Raw genomic sequence first — 19,922 nt, 5'->3', positions numbered from 1 at the left:
GCTTTGGAATACAGAAACATTCTGCTAATAGAGTGGAGACTAGCTCTTCGAACTCATGCTTGGTGATAGTGATTGCTTAGTTTGATTTTGCATATTTGACCATATTTTTGTTTGATTACGATGCCCATCTAGCAATTTGGGTTTGTTTGCTGATTAGATCTTGTGTATGACCACTGACGCGTTCCCTTTGACAATTCTTTCCTTAGCCCTTCTAGTTTGTTTGCCTCGTGATTTTGTGTTTATGACCACTGGCTCTCATATTCATTTCCCATTCTCGCCTAGCCCCCTCCATTGGGGGTACGCTGTTCAGACTTTTGGTTTTTATACTATCGGCTAACTGTCCGAAGTTCTGCATTCAAAGCTGCTTCGTGCCCAATACCCTTTGACGACTAGCCAGCTTTCAGTTAGATTTGGGAAGGCAGATAAGGACTGGGGTTACTGGTCAGTTTGCTGTACATTTCCCTTACATATTTCCTACTCATTTCCCTTATCATTCACCCTGTTACGGTCTGGCCCTAGACCAGGTCATTACAGCATTAAATACTGGAACACAATGAAGACGTGTATTTTTCTATTCTGGGCAACTATCTCCATTCCAATATTTGTTGGTTATTAAATGAAACAAAGTACAAAGCATTGCAAAAAACCTTCACAATTGATTGAAAAATCTGTGCGATTTTGAGAACACTTTTTTAACATATTTTTTCTTTTTGGACCAATGCATATAGTAAAATGTATCATTTGTTGCATATTCATGAACAATCACTATTTTTTCTATTTCTTCACACAAAATTAGCGTATTAGATACTACCATATAGTTTTTTAAAAACCAAAAAGGTATCCTGTTCTTCAAGAGAAAATGTCTGAAGAGTTCTTTTTGCATTTTGCCACCTAATTATTCTGATGTGGTGATGTCCACAGCATACACACTCATAGAGATCTGGATTTTCCATAGCGGGATCAGAGTCCTGTTTCTAATTACACTCATAACTTTCATTTTCCATTTCATTTTTACATTTATACATTGTATGGTGATTTTGTTATGTGAACATCTGAGTGTTAATAGGGAAACAATTTTCAAGCAGAAAACAAGTAATCTCAATTATTTAGTATACATTCATACAGCTGGATGTTTTCTGAAGCAATTCAGGTTTCATACCTTGCGAAAGGATACAAGAACTTTGCCCCACAGCTGGGGATTAAATGTCTTACACTTGCAAAACAAGTTCCCTAGGCATTGTGCTACACTGCCACTACACATGGCTTTAAATTATTCTTGATATTTTGTACATAGGTATAATATATGCATACATTTTAATACAATGCGCAACAGTAGATGTATGCATTATTATATCTGGACATGGGTGCCAAAAAATAAGTTTGTCAACCACAAGCATTGTAAATATAGTATAGCATGCTGTGTCATATTGTTATGTCATCAGGGTATGTCCTATATTACTTCCTTAACCAGATGGTTCCTCTGATATATTTATTCTGGTTGAAAGTCTCCATCATGCATGAAATACTATGTGAGTGGCACAAACATTTCAAACCTGAATTCCAAGGTCAGACGTGCTTACTACATAACATGACCAGGCATTATTCCCAGGCATAGTCTTATATCTGAAATGAGTCATTGTTAATCTCTGTGTTTAACTTGATTACTGCTGTGGGCGTACAAACACAGCTGTCGTCCCTGGGGTCAGGATCATCTGTGAAAGAACAGGATATCTGGGAGCAGAACGGACCTGTGTGATCACGTGATCTTTAACGTCGTTATCTCAAACATTCTTTCCAAATGTACAGCAGTGTTTTGTCTGTTACAAAATGTGTTTTGTGCATTGTGTCCAGACAATTGACATAAATAAATAAATAAATAAAGAAAGAAAGAAATAAATAAATAAATAAATTCTCATTTGTTTTCAAAGTGAATGTAGAACGATGCATTATTTTGCAACAAAATGGCTGAATTGAAACTATATACTTTTTAAACAGAATATTGGCTACTGGGATAGGTACATATCTTGCGAAAATCTATTAAGTCTTGGGGAAATTAATGAAGGAATTAGACAGAATTCGATGCCTTTTGGTGGCCACGTATGGAATTTTTAATGGATATTTAACACTAGATGCACTTTTTGGTAAATTACTTTTGTTACCTAGGTTCCAAAATAATTTTGCGCATTTCCTACCAGGACTGTGGCACTCCATGTGAACGTTGAAGGGACGCTTTCTTCCCCGGAAGTTTGCCTTCATTCCTCGGTGGAAGTCACGTCAGGCTGTCAACATGTAAGATGGCGGCTCATCACAGGCAGAATGCCGCTGGGCGGAGGAAAGTCCAGGTAAATTAGCTTTCTTTGCAATATTGTGGCGTCTAAAGTGAAACGTGAACGACTTTCGTCCCACACCAACGCTCTGTTGGAATGTTTATTACATGTAGGCTTAGCTGAAAGAACTCCTCAGAAATTCCCCGTGTGCTTCAAAGGGGGCATGTCCTGTTCCCTCCTCACCCTAAATGCAAGCTACCATTAGCGAATGCTGTACGTTACGTTAGCATGCTGCTAGAAAGCAAGGAGGATCAGTTAGTCGGCTAGCTTGTCTCATAGGCTAGCTAGCTAATACATACTGGTACGTTGCTAGCATTTCAGTTATGCCACCAGTATGCCTTAGCTAAAAAGTGTTAAGGAAGTGCTTGTGGTTGTAAAACAGCGAGTACCTAGGTCCACCCCATTGGTTGAGATGTCTGTCATGAACGCATTATCTATTGACAGTAGTTAGCTAGCTGCTAACCAGGTTAATGCTTCTGACTAGTTAGCTTGATGACAGGTAGTGAGATTTGTACTGTCCGGCTCTGTAGGTGCTAGCAAGACTTAGTGGTTAGCAATAGCTAGACTAGCTGTTAAGAAACTTTATTCTGCGTACTAGTTAGCTATCTGTTAGCGAGCTTTATACTGCTGACTAGTTGGCTAACTGTTATAGTGCTTCACTGCTGACTAGTTAGCTAGCTGCTAGCGAGCTTTATACTCCTGATTAGCTAGCTGTTAGCGAGCTAAACAACTAGTAAGCTGTTGGCTAGCTGTTAGCGTGCTTCATTTTGCTGACTAGTTAGCTAGCTGCTAGCGAGCTTTATGCTGCCGACTAACTAGCTATTAGGCAGCTAACCAACTAGTCAGCTGTTTCAGAATTCGTACGCTGACCACACTTAATGCAATAAAGCTCAGTTAGAAGTGTGTTAAGTGAGCGTATTAATGATATAATTTTATCCCATTTTGTGTTTCAGTGAAGATGATTTTGGCTTAAATTACTATGTTTAGAGAACACATTGTTTAAAATGTCCTATAACTGCGGGATGCAGGGGTAGGGGTAGGGTCGGTGCATTGGCTATTATTATCAAGGAGAGAGGCGCTTTTGGATCGCTGTGCAGCATTGAAAGACTGCACGGTGCTTAAGTTAAAATTGCTCCGGCACAGGTGCCAGGGGACAGTTGTACACTTAGCGACTACCAATTCCATATGGATGAAAACGCGGAAATTGTTTTAAAATGTTATGCGTTTTGTTGAATTTGAAAATAAGTGTAGGTCGATTGTAGTAATAATTTGTCTGTGAATGAAGGACCAGTAGTTTTAATGGCTGAAATGTCTTTAGCATGAAATTCTCTGGAGCATTCAAGTCTGCATACTCTTGCAGTGAATTGATGCCTTACTGTGGGCTCAGCTTAAAGTCTAGTCCACTGAAAGCCTTGTGATGTTAGGCGTTTTTAATTTCAGAATTATGCAATGGCATGTCTTCATTTAACTACAACAATGTTTTCAATGGACAGTGATAACTGGTGGCCATTTTGTTCCATGGTCAAATATTAAGCCGTGTGTTTTGCATATTAATTAGCCTACCTCTGCGCGGTTTCCATCTCATGTTTATTATTAGCTCCGACTGATGCTGCTATCTGCCTTTCTTGTGCCGCCCCCGGTCTCTGCTGGCACTTCCTGTACAGACTCTTTGAATGTCACAGATGATAAAAGCTAGTGCTTGTCAGCGTTAAAAAGAGGGGTCAGGGGAATAGACCAGGAGGGGGAATAGACCAGGTCACTGGTTTAGATCCCCGGCGGCGTATGTGACGTGTGATTGCTCACTCTGCTACGACTTGGCAAGGTCTCCTTGGATTTTTAAAAATTTTTTTGAGTTCACCAGGACTCCTTGTGAGCAGATATATCAAATGAAAGCGGTGCTGGATTTTCACTTTCTGCAGGTGTCGTACGTCATACGGGACGAGGTGGAGAAGTACAATCGGAATGGGGTGAATGCCCTGCAGCTGGACCCTGCCCTGAACCGGCTCTTTACCGCAGGGAGAGACTCCATCATCCGGATATGGAGCGTCAACCAGCACAGGGTACATGCCTTCACCCTTTACATTTTTGGCATTTAGCAGAAGTTGCTTGCACCGAATACATTATTAGTGCATTTGTTCTGCTGGATATTTTGTGAAGCGGTTTGGGTTAAGCACCTGGCTCAAAGCTACAGCAGCAATGTCCCTCACCTGGGAATCAGACCAACAGCCTCTGTATTGCGAGCCCAGTTCCATAACAGTTGTGCTATGCTACATATAACCAGCCACTCTGGGTTAGGTTGCATTTAATTGTGCTATATTGTTTTATACAAGTTGCACTATATTATGTCCATGTATTTATCATGACATAATCACTTTGTTATATTCATTTAAATAAGCTGTGGTATACTGCAGATAGCCTGATTGATAGATATGTGTTTCTTACTAACATATGCTTTCAGAATGAATCATTTATAAAAGGCTAAATGTAGATGTTCTGCAGAGATTACCTTCACCCTCTTGGCCAGGACACTGTTGTAAAGGACTACATATGTACTCAGTAAACCTGCCTGGTTAAAGAAGGATTGAATAAAAAGTTGCAATGCTGGGATTTATTTTAGTTTTTTTTTTTTTCTCCTATACCCAATCTGTTTTGGTAATCTAAGTTTCTCTGAGTAATTATATGAAATGTATATTTTTACACCATCAAATGTCAAGTTCTGGAAAACATTTTTTTAATCAGTATAATGATTTCTGATGTCCATTTATTTAATCTTGAAAGCATTGGATTATGTGGATGGTAACATGCCCTGTGTCTATTGCAGCAAGATCCATACATAGCATCAATGGAACACCACACGGACTGGGCCAACGACATTGTGCTGTGTTGCAATGGAAAGACATGTGAGTTCAATACTCATTATGAACCATTTGAGACAGTTTTTTCTTGAAAAGTCTTAGAGATACTCAAGCATCCCCCATGTCTGTTTGGATGTATATGATTGATTTTGAAAGGGATGCTATGTACTCCCCTACATTACACGTATGAGAAGCTGATGTTTAGTATTTTGTGTTTTAGTGATATCTGCCTCATCAGATACCACTGTGAAAGTCTGGAATGCACACAAGGGATTCTGCATGTCTACGCTGCGAACGCACAAGGTATAGAGAGACTGCTCTGGAATTCCCGATGTCCTTTCATTTCGTGAATTGGTGTGGGGACAAATATGCCCTGAGGTCACCGGTAATATACCCAAGTAATACCCGAGTGGAAGGTTTTGTTTGTATGTGCCAAGACCACAACAGGTAAACATCTTATCTGATGATTTTAGTCGTTCCGGCTAAGGGTCTGATTTATTGAGACCTTTGGCACGTGCAAAACCTTTTTGCACTCGCAAAACCAGTTACATGACCAATGATTGGTAATGGGGCTTGTTTAACTCCAATCATTGGTTGTTTTATTAGTTTGTGCTAAATGGTTTTTTGAGGAGTATGGAATAAAGATTATGATAACATCAGGTCCAAAGAAATGGGATTTGCACAATGTAGACCATTTGTCTCATAACTCTTAGGTAATATTTCCAAATAAAATTTGTTATTTCGTGTTATTGGAAATTGTGGCATATTTTGGATTGAAAGTGTCATCTAGGGCTTCCTTTGAATTGACACTTTGTCTTGTGATGCTGTACAGGACTACGTGAAAGCCCTGGCATATGCAAAAGACAAGGAGCTGGTGGCCTCTGCTGGGCTGGACAGACAGATCTTCCTATGGGATGTAAATACATTAACGGCACTGACGGCCTCGAACAACACAGTCACCAGTAAGCCCAAACCTATTGGATTTTTACCAGTGCAGGGCTACGCATAATCAAAACCTGTGGCCTACAGCTTTACACCATGACATACTGGAAGGACAGCTTAATTTATATAAGTGGGCCTACTTGGTTTGTCAAACAGCAAAGTATGTAACAGCCTGTATGGTAATGAGTTTCAAGGGGTACATTCCTCTCCTTTGCTAGCATTAAAGCACAAACACTCGTCTGCTTCCATGGATGGGATGAGGTGCCTTATTTGTCTCAGGTTGTTGTGTACAATGTTAACATGCAATGAGCTGTGATCGGCTAGTCATGCCTGTTGGTCCTGGATGTGGGCAGAATCTTTGGCAAAGCAGAAACATAGGCTGTGTGTGCCAATTCTCAGCCTCTGTCTCTGTGCTGTAATTGACTTCTGACCTTTGACCCCCTGCACTGTTCCGACAGCTTCCTCACTGAGTGGGAACAAGGATTCCATCTACAGCCTGGCTATGAATCAAATGGGAACAGTAATTGTGTCTGGGTCCACAGAAAAGGTTTGTTGCGCCTTGAACGTTCCAATGGAAAAGTCAGGAAACTAGTTAAGCCAAGGAATCAGCAGGGGGCACCATAGGCCTGGTAGACACTTATTCATTGTGGTGTGTTTTTAAGCAGTTAAAATTGGACCTGAATTTTCTCGGAACCACACAATGAGACCTGTCTTGCCGAGCGCGTTGTGAAGTGTGGGCGGCACGGTCGGCTTTGTGTTTATATGTTCTTTTCCCTGAACCTCCGGCTTTCAGGGAACAGACTGTGCAGCATTGGTGACTAATGGTAATATCCTCAATGTCATTTCTGCATGTTGCTAGCTGGTGTCATGTTTAAATTTATCCTTTGACTTCCCGGAAGATTTATCAGTCTGGTGTCGTTTTAATTCAGTATTCTTTATGGAATATTTTTGGGGTGTTAGGCTGAGGTGTTTCATTAGGTTCCCGCCGTGTGACAGTGAGTTCTGTCGCAGTGCTTTTTCTGTCTGCAGGTTACAGGCACGTTTTCTCTGTCCTTTCCCAACATGACAAATACGATTCCTAGTCGGGTGGGGTAGGACAGAGAAATTGAGGATCCGATTCACCCAGGATTAGTCTCCGATTGGCCACTTCCGTTGGTGGTTTGTTTGCCTTTTGGCCAACCGGAGACTTACCCTGGAGCTGGGAGAGTCTGGTCTCTTGAATTTCGCATTGTCCACATCTGTCATTCGGTCTCTTTGTTCTGTAATAGGTGCTGAGAGTCTGGGACCCTCGGACCTGTGCAAAACTAATGAAGCTGAAAGGACACACGGACAATGTCAAATCGTTATTATTAAACAGGGATGGCACACAGGTAAGGCTGGCCAGAGTAGGATGCCCGCGGTCAGAAACTTACTGGACTCGCCATTCCCTCCGAGGAAGTTTTCACTGTTGCGCTTGTGTGGTGGATACTGGTTGTCATTGGCTGCCTTAAAGAATATTACGTGCGGAAAAGGTCATATCCAAGATTCTACTCCATCTTAGATGCGATCTTAACATATCCTGGAGGTTAATTTTGATTTGGGCAATATCATCCGTTTCCTACTTTTAATATTATTTTTAATAATTTTGTGTACTTCCAATGAAAGCTGGTATTTAAAAAATTCTTGGAGACTTGAATTCTCAGTTTAAAGAACAATACTTGTTCGTTTCAGTGTTCTCCTTGCAGTGTGGTGTGTTTGTAAAAATATGTTTTGACTCCCTCCACATTTCAATATGCAGAGTTTGTGATTGATGTTCTGAACAGTAGGTATGTGTTCTTAGCCGTGGCAGTAAAGAGGTGGGGGGTGAGTTAGGCCGCAGAGGGGCAGCTGTGACCGTGGCGGGCTGTACTGACCCGTGTTCTGTTGGCGGCGGCGCAGTGCCTGTCGGGCAGCTCGGACGGGACCATCCGCCTGTGGTCCCTGGGCCAGCAGCGGTGCATCGCCACGTACCGCGTCCACGACGAGGGCGTGTGGGCCCTGCAGGCCAACGAGGCCTTCACGCACGTCTACTCCGGCGGCCGCGACCGCAAGATCTACTGCACCGACCTGCGCAGCCCCGACATCCGCGTGCTCATCTGCGAGGAGAAGGCCCCTGTCCTCAAGGTCAGGACGCCCTCACGTACCCTCAGACTGGATCGGTAACGTGTGTGTGCCTGGTTTAGTTTTAATCTGGATCACTAAAGTGTGTGTGCCTGGTTTAGTTTTAATCTGGATCACTGAAGTGTGTGTGCCTGGTTTAGTTTTAATCTGGATCACTAAAGTGTGTGTGCCTGGTTTAGTTTTAATCTGGATCACTGAAGTGTGTGTGCCTGGTTTAGTTTTAATCTGGATCACTAAAGTGTGTGTGCCTGGTTTAGTTTTAATCTGGATCACTAAAGTGTGTGTACCCGATCTGGCCTCAGTGATTTAATCTCTCTCTTTCTTGTTTACATTTTTGTAAAGCACTGTAAAGCTGTTTTTTTCCCTTTAGAACCATTTATCTAGTTTGGCTATGATTTGTGTCCACTGTATGCATCAGTTATGCATACACGTTGTGGGTGGGTGTAGACATAATTCAGATGCTTGTACATTCTTAACCACCTCTGCCTCCTCTGTGCAGATGGAGCTAGACAGATCAGCTGACCCTCCCCCGGCCATCTGGGTCTCCACCACCAAATCCTCTGTTAACAAGTGGGTAAGTGCAAAGCCACTCTGCGGCCACTAGGGGACGCTCGCTCGCGATGTGAACAGAGCTGCAGTCTATGGTCTGCTCCCACACGGTATTGTGCTGATTCACATGAGGGTGAGCCTGTCTTACTTCAGACTCCTGGAGTTTTCATTTTATTGTCATCATTGTAATGTTTTTAACAAGATGATCACAAAATGTTAGCTACATTTAGTAGCAGCAATAAAATAATAAAACCACGTGTAGTAACACTGCCAATAATAGCACTAGTAGTAGTAACTAGCATGGGTATTTTTGAGTGTAATTCTGTGCTGTTTCAGCATTGCACATGGATTGGATGGGAGTCTCAGGTTACTTTAACTGTTTCGTTAAGAGCTTTTCCCATTGTGATTTCTTGCAGTCCCTGAAGGGCATTCACAATTTCCGGTCATCGGGTGATTATGACAACGACAACAGCGCGCCCGTGACCCCCCTGTGCTCACAGCCCGAACACGTGATTAAAGGTAGCGTGCTTCTGAGCGTGCTTCAGATACCGCCGCTGTGGCGCGCCCTTCCCCCCGCTCCGCATTCCGGCATGTGCTGGCCACTTCATCCAGCTGTGCTGAGAAGACCATTTCTGGCGCTCTTTAACTACAGGGGTCCTTTGACTTCAGAGCTCTCTTTTGTCAATCTATTATCCTCCGTAGTTAGTTTGTGCTTTAATGCTATTCATTTTGGCGAGATTCCAAAAATGAATGGGTGTGAATTGGGAGCCAAACAAACGGGAGAAGCGGTAATGCCATTAACACTCAGCATGGACAGCAAGAACAGACGAGTACAGACATTGAGAAACACCCCTACTCTTCAAATGGTTAATGTTGAGTGGTGCCAGAATCGGGAACTGTACAACACACACACATCCACATAAACGCTCGCACACGCTCATATACACACACACACACACACACACTGTTTTCTTCTGAAAGGAGAGTAGGGGTAAGGCACTGGGCAGACCAAAGCTGCATAAAGTAGCTTCTGCTTAAATACTAAGAAAACAAAGGATGCAAACTTGTAGTTTTCTTCTGAAACATATACAATGAAATAAACACAAGCTTCAACGTTGCCATTATGGTATGATGGCATTGAGAAGCCATGTCCTCTGTAAACACCTTCAGTTTTCACCCCTGTATAAGTTGCATTCTGTGTGTTCCTCAAACACACAAATGAGATGCGTTCATGTCGATGTTCACATTTTACATTTGTCATATTATACTCTGTGTACTCTTATCGTATTTTGATGCATGGCACCTATATAACTAACTACTCAAAAGCAGTGAAGAGAGTAATACATGCCAGGTAGGAATGTATAAAATGCCACATTTTAGAAACCATGATGCAAGTTGTCATGATGTTCAGCCCTTAGAATGGAACTTGTGCATTGGTCTTTCAGAGGTGCACAGAGTTCAGCTTTAATCTTCAGATGTGTGATTACTGTCAGATAAAAGGGCAGGTAAACAAAACAGATCAAATGTTAAGGGCATCCTTCCAACGGCACTTCTTTACGTGCTATCCATGCATTTGTCCTGCAGGGGGAGCCAGCATAATCCAGTGCCACATTCTGAACGACAAGAGACACATTCTTACCAAAGATACAAACAAGAATGTGGCGTACTGGGACGTGCTGAAGGTGAGTGCTGTTTTCTTTCCCCTCTACAGTGTGTTTTCATGGCTAGTGTTACTGCTGCCAGCGTCTCACAAACGACATGTGGGGCGACATAGCTCAGGAGGTAAGACCGATTGTCTGGCAGTCGGAGGGTTGCCGGTTCAAACCCCGCCCTGGGCATGTCGAAGTGTCCTTGAGCAAGACACTTAACCCCTGACCCCTAACTGCTCTGGCGAATGAGAGGCATCAATTGTAAAGCGCTTTGGATAAAAGCGCTATATAAATGCAGTCCATTTACCATTACCATTTACAAACCGCCATTTTGCTGGTTTTCAGGCGTGCAGAGGCGAAGACCTGGGAAAGGTGGAATTTGACGAAGAGATAAAAAAGCGCTTCAAGATGGTCTATGTGCCAAACTGGTTCTCTGTAGATCTGAAAACTGGGGTAAGTTTCACAAATGGCTACTGCTAACCCCCTGGAGTGAATTTTTCGTCAGTGGCATGCTGTTTCTGAATATAAACTTCTTAAACACGTGAGACTATGTGGAATGTGCCTGTGTCTAAAAATGCGATCCCTTTGTTATCAATTCCTCTTACACCGAATGAGGTATGGGGTAAAACTGTTAATGCTGCCAAAGCTCACTTATGTGTTCTTGTCTTGAAATGAAGGCAAACCTGTTCTTTCTGAGAAAAGGATTTTCTGGTTTTTAAAGGCCCAGGTGCGCTTGATTAGTTATGCAGATGTTCCCAAGCCAAATGAATAACCGCAAGCTGCATGGTCATCCATTTGGATGAGCAGTATAATCAGGGACAGGCCATGTCTTTGGCGAAGGTTAGGCGCATGGCTGCCAATGCACATATTTACAGTTGTCATGGGGGCACCAGGTTACGCGCGATTGGATGCAGCGTTGTTTTACAGCAGATGACTTTCGAGTTGAGAGAAAACAGTTAGCAATGGGTTTAAAAAAAAAAAAAACGTTTCCTCTTTTGACAGATGCTGACAATCACTTTGGATGAGAGCGACTGTTTTGCTGCCTGGGTATCGGCCAAAGATGCTGGGTTCAGCAGTCCAGATGGGTCGGACCCAAAGTGTACGTCCTTACCTCTCCTCCCACAGATCGGTGGGAGGTCCAGGTTATCTATTTATTGCTGATGGCGTGTGCATCCACATCCACTCTAACATTATCAAAGCAATCTACTCCAGTCTTCACATCTGTCTCAAGTGCACAACAGCAGTGACAAACTGCAAATTAAGACATGTAGTCTTACTTCTGAGTGCTTTAACCATGCGTGCACGCATGTGTGTGGTAGGTTTGTGTCTGTGCCTGTGCCTGTGTGTCTGTGAGTGTTGGTGCATGTGTGTCTGTGTGTGTCTGTGTGTGTGTGAGTATATGGGCGGGGTGGAATCTCACCAGTCTCACCTGTGTGAGGTTTTCTTTCTGAACAGTGAACCTGGGCGGCCTACTGCTCCAGGCTTTGCTGGAGTTCTGGCCCAGGACACACATCAACCCTTTGGATGAAGAGGAGAACGAGGTCAACCATGGTAAAGCTTTGCCTCGTCCTTAGGACTCACAGAAAAACACAATCACTTTACAACGCCCTAATTTCCTTTTACAGAAGCATTTAGAATCAGTTAGGTGTGATGAAATGCTGGTACTTCTGTGATGCAGTGTTGTTATTTGTGGCTAGATCAAGCAAAGAAAAAGCATAATGGGAAGATGGTTTGAGAAAATTGGTTGCAATGAAAGGCAACTTAAATATATTTGATGTTTGAATTCTGAGGCAGAATCGGAAAAGGCTTCTTAAATCCTGGTTTAAATGGTAAAGTCTGCACTGGCACTTGTGGACAGACCATGCTAAAACTCAGCGCTCTTGCTGTCGTACGTGCACCAAATTCCTTATACAGACAGCTGTCTGAAGGAGGTTTGTGTCTAGCTGCTACTGTTTACTTGGTGTACAAATGGTGCTATGGTTCTACATCGGTTTTGCTGTGTTCTCCAGACAGCCGTAACAGGTCTCAGGGAACGATTCCAGTCCCGCACACCCTCTTTTGAGAGCGGGAGTAGACACTGTTTGTAGGCACATGGCTCTAACATCCTCTCTGTGATACAGACAGCCCTAACATGCTCTCTGTGATACAGACAGCCCTAACAGGCTCTCTGTGATACAGACAGCCCTACCCTAACCGCACAGGCTCTTGTGAACAGACAGCCTAACACGCTCTCTGTGATAAAGCCCTAACACGCTCTCTGTGATACAGACAGCCCTAACAGGCTCTGTGATACAGACAGCCCTAACATGCTCTCTGTGATACAGACAGCCCTAACAGGCTCTCTGTGATACAGACAGCCCTAACAGGCTCTCTGTGATACAGACAGCCCTAACATGCTCTCTGTGATACAGACAGCCCAAACATGCTCTCTGTGATACAGACAGCCCTAACAGGCTCTCTGTGATACAGACAGCCCTAACATGCTCTCTGTGATACAGACAGCCCTAACACGCTCTCTGTGATACAGACAGCCCTAACATGCTCTCTGTGATACAAACAGCCCTAACACGCTCTCTGTGATAAAGCCCTAACACGCTCTCTGTGATACAGACAGCCCTAACATGCTCTCTGTGATACAGACAGCCCTAACATGCTCTCTGTGATACAGACAGCCCTAACAGGCTCTCTGTGATACAGACAGCCCTAACACGCTCTCTGTGATACAGACAGCCCTAACACGCTCTCTGTGATACAGACAGCCCTAACATGCTCTCTGTGATACAGACAGCCCTAACATGCTCTCTGTGATAAAGCCCTAACATGCTCTCTGTGATACAGACAGCCCTAACAGGCTCTCTGTGATACAGACAGCCCTAACACGCTCTCTGTGATACAGACAGCCCTAACATGCTCTCTGTGATACAGACAGCCCTAACATGCTCTCTGTGATACAGACAGCCCTAACATGCTCTCTGTGATAAAGCCCTAACACGCTCTCTGTGATACAGACAGCCCTAACACGCTCTCTGTGATACAGACAGCCCTAACACGCTCTCTGTGATAAAGCCCTAACACGCTCTCTGTGATACAGACAGCCCTAACACGCTCTCTGTGATAAAGCCCTAACACGCTCTCTGTGATAAAGCCCTAACATGCTCTCTGTGATACAAACAGCCCTAACATGCTCTCTGTGATACAAACAGCCCTAACACGCTCTCTGTGATAAAGCCCTAACACGCTCTCTGTGATACAGACAGCCCAAACATGCTCTCTGTGATACAAACAGCCCTAACAGGCTCTGTGATACAGACAGCCCTAACATGCTCTCTGTGATACAGACAGCCCTAACAGGCTCTCTGTGATACAGACAGCCCTAACACGCTCTCTGTGATACAGACAGCCCTAACATGCTCTCTGTGATACAGACAGCCCTAACACGCTCTCTGTGATACAGACAGCCCTAACACGCTCTCTGTGATACAGACAGCCCTAACACGCTCTCTGTGATACAGACAGCCCTAACACGCTCTCTGTGATACAGACAGCCCTAACACGCTCTCTGTGATAAAGCCCTAACATGCTCTCTGTGATACAGACAGCCCTAACATGCTCTCTGTGATACAGACAGCCCTAACATGCTCTCTGTGATACAGACAGCCCTAACATGCTCTCTGTGATACAGACAGCCCTAACAGGCTCTCTGTGATACAGACAGCCCTAACAGGCTCTGTGATACAGACAGCCCTAACACGCTCTCTGTGATACAGACAGCCCTAACATGCTCTCTGTGATACAGACAGCCCTAACAGGCTCTCTGTGATACAGACAGCCCTAACATGCTCTCTGTGATACAGACAGCCCTAACACGCTCTCTGTGATACAGACAGCCCTAACATGCTCTCTGTGATACAGACAGCCCTAACATGCTCTCTGTGATACAGACAGCCCTAACATGCTCTCTGTGATACAGACAGCCCTAACATGCTCTCTGTGATAAAGCCCTAACAGGCTCTCTGTGATACAGACAGCCCTAACATGCTCTCTGTGATACAGACAGCCCTAACATGCTCTCTGTGATAAAGCCCTAACAGGCTCTCTGTGATACAGACAGCCCTAACATGCTCTCTGTGATAAAGCCCTAACAGGCTCTCTGTGATACAGACAGCCCTAACATGCTCTCTGTGATAAAGCCCTAACATGCTCTCTGTGATACAGACAGCCCTAACAGGCTCTCTGTGATACAGACAGCCCTAACAGGCTCTCTGTGATACAGACAGCCCTAACAGGCTCTCTGTGATACAGACAGCCCTAACATGCTCTCTGTGATACAGACAGCCCTAACAGGCTCTCTGTGATACAGACAGCCCTAACACGCTCTCTGTGATACAGACAGCCCTAACATGCTCTCTGTGATACAGACAGCCCTAACATGCTCTCTGTGATACAGACAGCCCTAACACGCTCTCTGTGATACAGACAGCCCTAACACGCTCTCTGTGATACAGACAGCCCTAACAGGCTCTCTGTGATACAGACAGCCCTAACAGGCTCTCTGTGATACAGACAGCCCTAACATGCTCTCTGTATAGACAGCCCTAACATGCTCTCTGTGATACAGACAGCCCTAACATGCTCTCTGTGATACAGACAGCCCTAACATGCTCTCTGTGATACAGACAGCCCTAACATGCTCTCTGTGATACAGACAGCCCTAACAGGCTCTCTGTGATACAGACAGCCCTAACAGGCTCTCTGTGATACAGACAGCCCTAACATGCTCTCTGTGATACAGACAGCCCTAACATGCTCTGTAACCACTCCGTCCTCCACAGGTTGCTGTGCCGGGACTCTGGTGGAGAGACAGAGTCCATGCTGCTCAATGAGACAGTTCCTCAGTGGGTGATCGACATCACTGTGGATGTGAGCGTTCTTCATTTTGTCCTCTTTCCCCCACCTGTGGTTCGACTCCATCTAAAAGCTGTGCACTTTGTCCCTTAGGCCTTATTCCTTTGTGATGGAAATATTATTCACAGAAAGTTAAATGAGTGTGGTGGTCACTGAAAACGAGGAATTTAAAGTTGTGAAATCAGTGGCTAAATAATCTCAGACTCATTATTGCTTCACAGCTCTGGTCCTCATGTTGACAAAGGCATCTACCAGACTCTAAAGGCAAATAAAAGACTAGTGTTAAGACTAGATACTGAAAGCTCTGTTATACCTACACTGCGGAAGTAATTGAACACACCTGACTATTCAGAGACACCCGTGAACCCATTTGTCCCAAGCATTGTGGCAGCTTGAAATGGGGGGACTATGTGACTATAGCATCAATGGGGACTATGAGAAACCAAAGTGTATGAAATACCTTTTAATAAAAGCTGAGAAACTGCACTTTAACCACATGCAAATTGTTTGATACAAATGTTATTGTGTACAAGAGTACAGAGCCGAATCTAGAGAAAATGTCTTTGTCCTAAACATTATGGAGCTCACTGTAGTTGAAGAGATTCCATTGTAGGTAAAAATGATAAATATGCACATGTAATTTTCAAAATTCCAGTTATTTTACATATTAATTTTATTCTTTCTTCCTTCTTCTTCCTTTCAGAAAAACATGCCTAAATTTAACAAAATCCCATTCTACCTCCAGCCTCACTCGTCTTCCGGAGCAAAAACACTAAAGAAGTAAGTGTCCCGTAGAACTGGAGTATTCATCATCCTCAACGGAATTTCATATTTCAGTGAGAAATTTTTGTCAAAGTTGGACATGAATGATTTCATTATTGAGTGAACCCAGCGAGTGAACTTTTACTTGTCGGCAGTGGTCCCACAATATGTGCCGAGTTGCCGTTTCAGACACACACAATTTACATACTACTCACTGAAGACACGCATGTGCTTGTTCTTTGTGCAGTAGATATGCACTCTGGAAATGTGGCATAATCCCACACAGTTTTATTTTCTTGAGCTTTTCAGTCTGAGCGGTCTGCGTTTCTGAGTCAGTTGACTATGAGTTGGCTGCAGAAGAAGCAGCTTTATTTTGCAGTTTTCCCATTCACTCCTTTCCTTTCAAAGTACCTTCTAAGTTGGTCTATCCTCAACTGACCATTGAACTGTAACTTTTAAATTGCATCGTTCCTCCCTGTCAGATAAAAAGAATGAAAGAATCTGTCACCCATGGCAACATCACTGAATGGTAAATGGTAAATGGACTGCATTTATATAGCGCTTTTATCCAAAGCGCTTTACAATTGATGCCTCTCATTCGCCAGAGCAGTTAGAGGTTAGGGGTTAGGTGTCTTGCTCAAGGACACTTCGACATGCCCAGGGCAGGGTTTGAACCGGCAACCCTCCGACTGCCAGACAATCGGTCTTACCTCCTGAGCTATATCGCCACTGAAGTCAGGTGATAATTGTGAATAGCATGTAAAGGGGCTCTGCTTGGCTTTCCCAGGGACCGCCTCTCGGCCAGTGACATGCTGCAGGTCCGCAAGGTGATGGAGCACGTCTACGAGAAGATCATCAACCTGGACAACGAGTCGCAGACCACCAGCTCCACGGCCAATGAGAAGCCAGGGGAGCAGGAGAAGGAGGAGGAGGTGGCCGTGCTGGCCGAGGAGAAGATCGAGCTGCTGTGTCAGGACCAGGCCAGTCTTAGCATTTTTCCTGTTGCAAAATAATGTAGATCTGCCCTCCCCTGTTGGCTGTGTGCTCTCTTCCTGTTATGTACGGTGTATGAACATGCAGCCATGGCAAGATGCAGGTGTGTACAGAATGCAGAATAACAAATGCACATGCCCACACGCACAGTTAATGGGAACGGTTTTGCTGTACATTTAAGGTTCTCGTGGCTCCAGGGTGCCAGTATGAACCCGTGTCCTCTGGTGCCCCACAGGTCCTGGATCCCAACATGGACCTGCGGACGGTGAAGCACTTCATCTGGAAGAGCGGGGGAGACCTCACTCTGCACTACAGACAGAAGTCCACGTGAGCCCCCGGGGGGGGGCGGGAGTCTCGCCGCCTCGCCCGTGTCATCCCCCCCCCCCCGACTCCTGCCTGGACTTCAGACCTCATCGATCCGGCATAGTGGAGTAGAGGGCCCACCGATACCCTGCGTTTAGCTGCTCCTCCTCCTGCCTGCAGGAGCACCCCAACCTGCACACTGTCCCGGAGAGCCGGCCCGACCCGCGGCCCCGGAGCGTTGGGCCCCGGAGTGTTGGGCCCCGTCGCCGGCGAGAGGAACACGAGGAGAGGGCAGTCCCAAGCCGCGCACAGCGGGTGGAATCAATCAGACGCGGCATCCAAGGCCACTGACCCTTTGTGTCCCACTTCTTCTCCTTTACACTTCTAATTTAAGACCTTTTACCTTCACTGTTATTGTTTCTTGGTGGTGGGGGGGGGCGGGGGGGGTTTGGGGGGACGGTGCCATTTTGCTATATGGCATGTCGGGTGTTCGTATGCATCGATGTTCATTTAGTGACTTGAAAGGTAAATCTGCACGTGCTGCATTTCTCCCCATCACCCCCCGTACATTGGTACATTCCAGAAACGAGCCCCATGTCCAGGGACACATTACCGCCATATTTTCTATTTCGGTGCTTGTAAACACTATGAGGAGAGTGTGGACATTGAGACAGTGGAACACATTTTCGGTCAAGTACATTTTGTAAGGATATTCTATAACCTGACACATACGCTTACGATTCACTTGGATGGCTGTTGATCATAAAGGCGTCTAGGCAATGTTCTTATTGTGCAAAAGCACTGGATATATGTAGATTGTAAAATTCAGAGAGCTTATCTTTTTTTTTTATTTTACTTGGGAGATATTTCTTTAAACCCCGGCTGATCTTCCTCGCCTAAGCTGTGGTCATCTTGTGGTAGACGGGTGTGGTTTTCGTTCGCATTCTTTTTGTAAATTGTATGAACAGCACCACTTTGTAGGCCATTTGTTGAATTTGCATTTAAGTTATTTACCTTCAGCATGGTCTTTTTTTTTGTAGTCCCTTTTTTTAAAGGAATAATAACTGGGTAAATGTTTTACAATAAGTTTGTGGAAATGGTGCATTTCTCTTAATCTTAGCATGGCAGATCATTTCCTTTACACACAGGAGTGCCAGCCACTGACCTATTTAGTTCATTGGTGCCAGCCCTCGGAAACTCTAGAAAGTTCTGTGTGCAGTGAATCCTCTAAGGAAGAAACTGCCAATTATCAACTAAACCAACCATCGCATTGTAGCTCTGTCCCATTTTTAAAGTTCATATGCAAAACAACTTCAGCTGTGATCTGTGGATTGTCATGCAATAGAATGACTATGGCGTTTGAATGTGCAGTGTTACAGGCTAGTTCAGCAGAAGGCAAGTCTGTTCCTGGAAATCCACATTTTATTTTTGAAAAGGAACGATTGAAATACCGTAGTGTAAATCATTTGGTACGTTTGTCTTACAGGTGACTACGTTTAAAAATCTGTACAGTATTTTAGAGCCTCTGAGAATCTTGGGGTTCAGTTTATCAGGATTTATAAGCACTGTTTGTAGATCCTGGCAACTGTATTATATTTCATCTTACTCTTTAATTTGGCCCAAAAACAAACTTTTAAAGGAAGCTTAGTTGTTGTACAAGCTGTAAATGAAGTAAAACTTGATGGGGAATACACAGACACCATATCCTAAACAGCCCTTGTAATATACATCACCTCCCTGTTGGTTGTAACTATATGTAGTATATTTTGGTTTAATAACTGCTTAATAAATTGACCGATGTAAAATAACTGAATAAATTATTCTCTCAATTGTAAATGCTGCTAGAACTTAATATTATGCAGAGGGACGGGTAATCGGATATATTTACTGGATATTTAGCAGGTGAAATGTGGACATGCATATCAAAAAGAAAGTGCCAAGTATCTTCTTAATGGCTTCTCGTACATCAAGTGCAACATAATTAATCAGCTGTAGCACAAACTGAAAGCAGTTTATGATTACTTTGTTATAGTTGAGATGAAGCTTGATAGCAGTGTTGGAAACTACTCTGAAAGCGGAATTGTAGAAAACCCTGATTGCTTCACACTGAAAGTAGTTGTACTACAGCCAAGATACCCTAAAGAGTAATGTAGCTTGTGGAATTACTTTTAAAAAATTAGTTCAAACTACTTTGCATAAAAAATATTTTAAAAGTTATCTATATCATGTTACCCAGACAATGCGTGTGGTGAGCATATGGGGAGAACCAGCAAGGTGTGGCAGTTGGAGTGGAGTGCTTCTTATCAGGATAAGAGGGAAAAGAGAGAGAGGAGCTGGTATTTTGGCAAAGGGGTTTTTTTATATTGTAGGGCCAAAAGTAGTTGGCAGTACCTGTAATTAATTACACCTCAAAATGATACATTTATGGCTATACCCACTAGACAAATTTGAATGTACTTCAACTCCCATAAAATTTCAGCAAAATGTAATTAAACTAC

The 19,922-nt window shown here is 43.9% G+C and overlaps 1 protein-coding gene across 1 annotated transcript; it reads left to right on the top strand.

Annotated features, from left to right (window-relative positions):
* Positions 1-2,182: 2,182 nt before the first annotated feature.
* Positions 2,183-19,260, top strand: LOC135260318 (WD repeat-containing protein 48-like). The gene is made up of 18 exons (XM_064345562.1): positions 2,183-2,342; positions 4,247-4,387; positions 5,149-5,227; positions 5,403-5,485; positions 6,015-6,144; positions 6,583-6,671; positions 7,393-7,494; positions 8,042-8,266; positions 8,763-8,837; positions 9,229-9,331; positions 10,397-10,494; positions 10,807-10,914; positions 11,464-11,560; positions 11,917-12,012; positions 15,254-15,381; positions 16,070-16,146; positions 16,916-17,108; positions 17,357-19,260. Exons 1-18 carry the CDS (start codon positions 2,295-2,297, stop codon positions 17,450-17,452), a joined length of 1,968 nt encoding a protein of 655 aa, XP_064201632.1. The 5' UTR covers positions 2,183-2,294; the 3' UTR covers positions 17,453-19,260.
* Positions 19,261-19,922: the final 662 nt, after the last annotated feature.

The sequence above is a fragment of the Anguilla rostrata genome, chromosome 8 (assembly GCF_018555375.3).
Source record: "Anguilla rostrata isolate EN2019 chromosome 8, ASM1855537v3, whole genome shotgun sequence".
Lineage (NCBI taxonomy): Eukaryota > Metazoa > Chordata > Actinopteri > Anguilliformes > Anguillidae > Anguilla > Anguilla rostrata.
The sequence above is the reverse complement of the archived record's forward strand: the minus strand, read 5'-3'. Positions and strand labels throughout refer to the sequence as shown.

Excerpts from the sequence above, each read along its gene's own strand:
- LOC135260318 (XM_064345562.1), top strand. The coding sequence starts at position 2,295 with ATGGCGGCTCATCACAGGCAGAATGCCGCTGGGCGGAGGAAAGTCCAG. Across the intron at positions 5,486-6,014 it reads CTACGCTGCGAACGCACAAG|GACTACGTGAAAGCCCTGGC; the intron begins GTATAGAGAGAC and ends GATGCTGTACAG. Across the intron at positions 6,672-7,392 it reads TGTCTGGGTCCACAGAAAAG|GTGCTGAGAGTCTGGGACCC; the intron begins GTTTGTTGCGCC and ends GTTCTGTAATAG.